Below are 2458 nucleotides of genomic sequence, written 5' to 3'. Positions count from 1 at the left end.
AAAAACTGAAATATGCAGGTTGGGTTCGGTTTTACCCCAAACCGACCCAACCTGGCCCATGCTCACCCCTACATGACAACAACTTTAAAGGAATAGTAATATCAAAGAACAATTAACGTCGAACCAACAATAGAAATAGCTTTGCCACCGTTATTCTAAAATCCTGGTTCCGCCCTTGTTTGTAAATTGAATTTGCAAAAAGCAGCTTACAAAAAAAAACGTCAAGCAAGATGTCTTCCTCTAGTCTAGAGTTGTCTTTCTATAGAAGAGATTTGACTCTCATCTTCCCTTCCACAAGCGATATGGGATGAGATGAGATTCCTTCGTCCCAAATGCTTTTCATTTTCCACAATTTACAACTTATTATCTTATGATTTTATTTTATTTATTATTGTTTATTGTTAAATTACCTAGTCAAATATTGTCAAACCTAACATTGGAACTTGAAAGTTTTTTAATTTTAATTTTTTTTGTTTGTTTGTTTTTTTTCTTATTTTATAACTTGATTTGTCTGCATGCATGAAGGGGCAATTGTGACTTTTATAAGAGCCGGAGATCTTAGCTGTTTAGAAGTTAAGTTAAGAGTTCTAGATTAAAATTGAAAAATGAAAATAGCGGGTAGAAAGTGTAAAAGAAGGAAAAGTTGGAGGATTGATGGTACTAATATTTGGTGTATATAAATTAAAAGAAGTAATCTGCCATGCGTGCTGCACAGTTATTTTTGCAAAATTATTTTAATAGTTGCATTATAAAAAAAAAATTATTTTTGGGAGAAGAAATTGAGTACTGGCCCAAAACCCTGGGATCGATAGCGTTCTTCCATTAAAAAGCATGCATGCTCGTATTTATATGCATATCCCTTAATATTTTTGTAACAGACTAGAAGATTGTCTTGAATAAATTTGTAATTGTTTATATAAAACATAATATTTTGTTTAAACATTAATTGTTGTAAGAGTTTATAAGAAACAATGTCGTAAACACTTATACTATTTTTTTTTTCAATAAAAGAAGTCTACCCCATTATAACCAAATTTATTAATTGATTTAGATTTATTTTTTCAATTTCTAATGCTTAGCATCAAAGAAATAAAAATAACTTTTTTAAATAAAATGTCCAAACTTTAGTTTTTCCTAAATTGTATCCCAAAACACTCTTTCGCGCGTTTTTGAGAATAAAATGTCCAAAATGTAGTTTATTATTTATTTCAACCGTTATCAAATTTTCAAAAAGAACATATAACTCACCCCAAGCTAAGCTGTTATAATATCATGCTATCTTTTTCATTCAAATAAAAGCAAATGCATAGAAATTAGAATTTAGAAAGTTCAACATACAACATGACAAAATCACTAGAGTCATCTTTCTAGCTAACGTAGAGATGGATCTTAACAGCGAATAAAAAGAGGCAGATAAAACCGAAGTAGAGCAATGAATGCATCAGGATTGCAGCTCCGCTGGTCTGAAAACTGCCAAACTCCACGCAGTGCCTGTGCCCGGGCAACTGAAACAGCAACCCTGGCGTGAACAATACAAAGAGAACCACTGACACGAAAACTGGCCCCCAATCCAACATATTTTGATTCAAGTGATCTGAAGTTTTGTTTGTATTTTCTTTGATGTTGTGTTGATGGATGTGATTTGAGTTGACGATATATATAATATAAGTGAGAATGAGAGAGACATAGACTTTGGTGAGAAGCAAAGAGGTTAGGGGTGCGTGGTAGGGAGACTAGTGCATCAAGTCACTTAGGATTCAATGCCAAAGTGTTTGCATGTGATGGAGATAAAATAAATCATGTTGGGTTCTTTTGTATTTGAAACTTTTTTTTTTTGCAATATTTGGATTTTTGTAAAAATTAGCTATGTTAATTATTTAATATAAAAAACTATTGATGTATGAGATATATTTGAATTATTCAAAGATATTTTCTATGATTTTTGACAGGAAAATTTTGGTAGGACAATTTTAATGAATATTAACAAAATCATCGTAAAAATGAATCATGGAGATGTTTTTTTTGGGATTTTTTTATGAATCATGTTATTTTTGATTCATCTAGTGATTTATTTGTTTTGGTCGCCAAAAAAATATGCAGATACAAAACTTCTTACATTCATACAAAAAAAAAATCTTACCGGATATATATATATATATATATATGGGAAAAGTGAATATACCGTTAAGGGTATATAAACTTAGGTACCCAAACTCACCATAATACGTCGTTTTGTTTGATACATTCATTATAATGTTCTTAAACTTTAATCCTTAACTTAATTTATCATCAAGATTTTCAAAATTTCGCTATTATCTTCCCCTTACATCACATCTTTTTGCCGAACACCTATTAGACTATATATATTAAAGTTAAAAATGAAAATTATGTTAGAGGAAGATAAATGTGAAATTTAGAAAAATCTTGGAAATAAATCAAGTTAGAAGTTGAATTATAA

General features: G+C 30.1%; 1 protein-coding gene across 1 annotated transcript; it reads right to left on the bottom strand.

The window, feature by feature from the left end:
• Positions 1-1251: 1251 nt before the first annotated feature.
• On the bottom strand, positions 1252-1616 carry LOC145126320 (uncharacterized). The gene has a single exon (XM_079061710.1). The coding sequence runs from the start codon at positions 1575-1577 to the stop codon at positions 1368-1370; it is 210 nt and encodes a 69-aa protein (XP_078917836.1). The 5' UTR covers positions 1578-1616; the 3' UTR covers positions 1252-1367.
• Between the last annotated feature and the right edge of the window lie 842 nt (positions 1617-2458).

This window comes from Lactuca virosa, chromosome 7 (genome assembly GCF_052849685.1).
Source record: "Lactuca virosa cultivar CGN04683 chromosome 7, Lactuca_virosa_CGN04683_v6, whole genome shotgun sequence".
Lineage (NCBI taxonomy): Eukaryota > Viridiplantae > Streptophyta > Magnoliopsida > Asterales > Asteraceae > Lactuca > Lactuca virosa.
The sequence above is the reverse complement of the archived record's forward strand: the minus strand, read 5'-3'. Positions and strand labels throughout refer to the sequence as shown.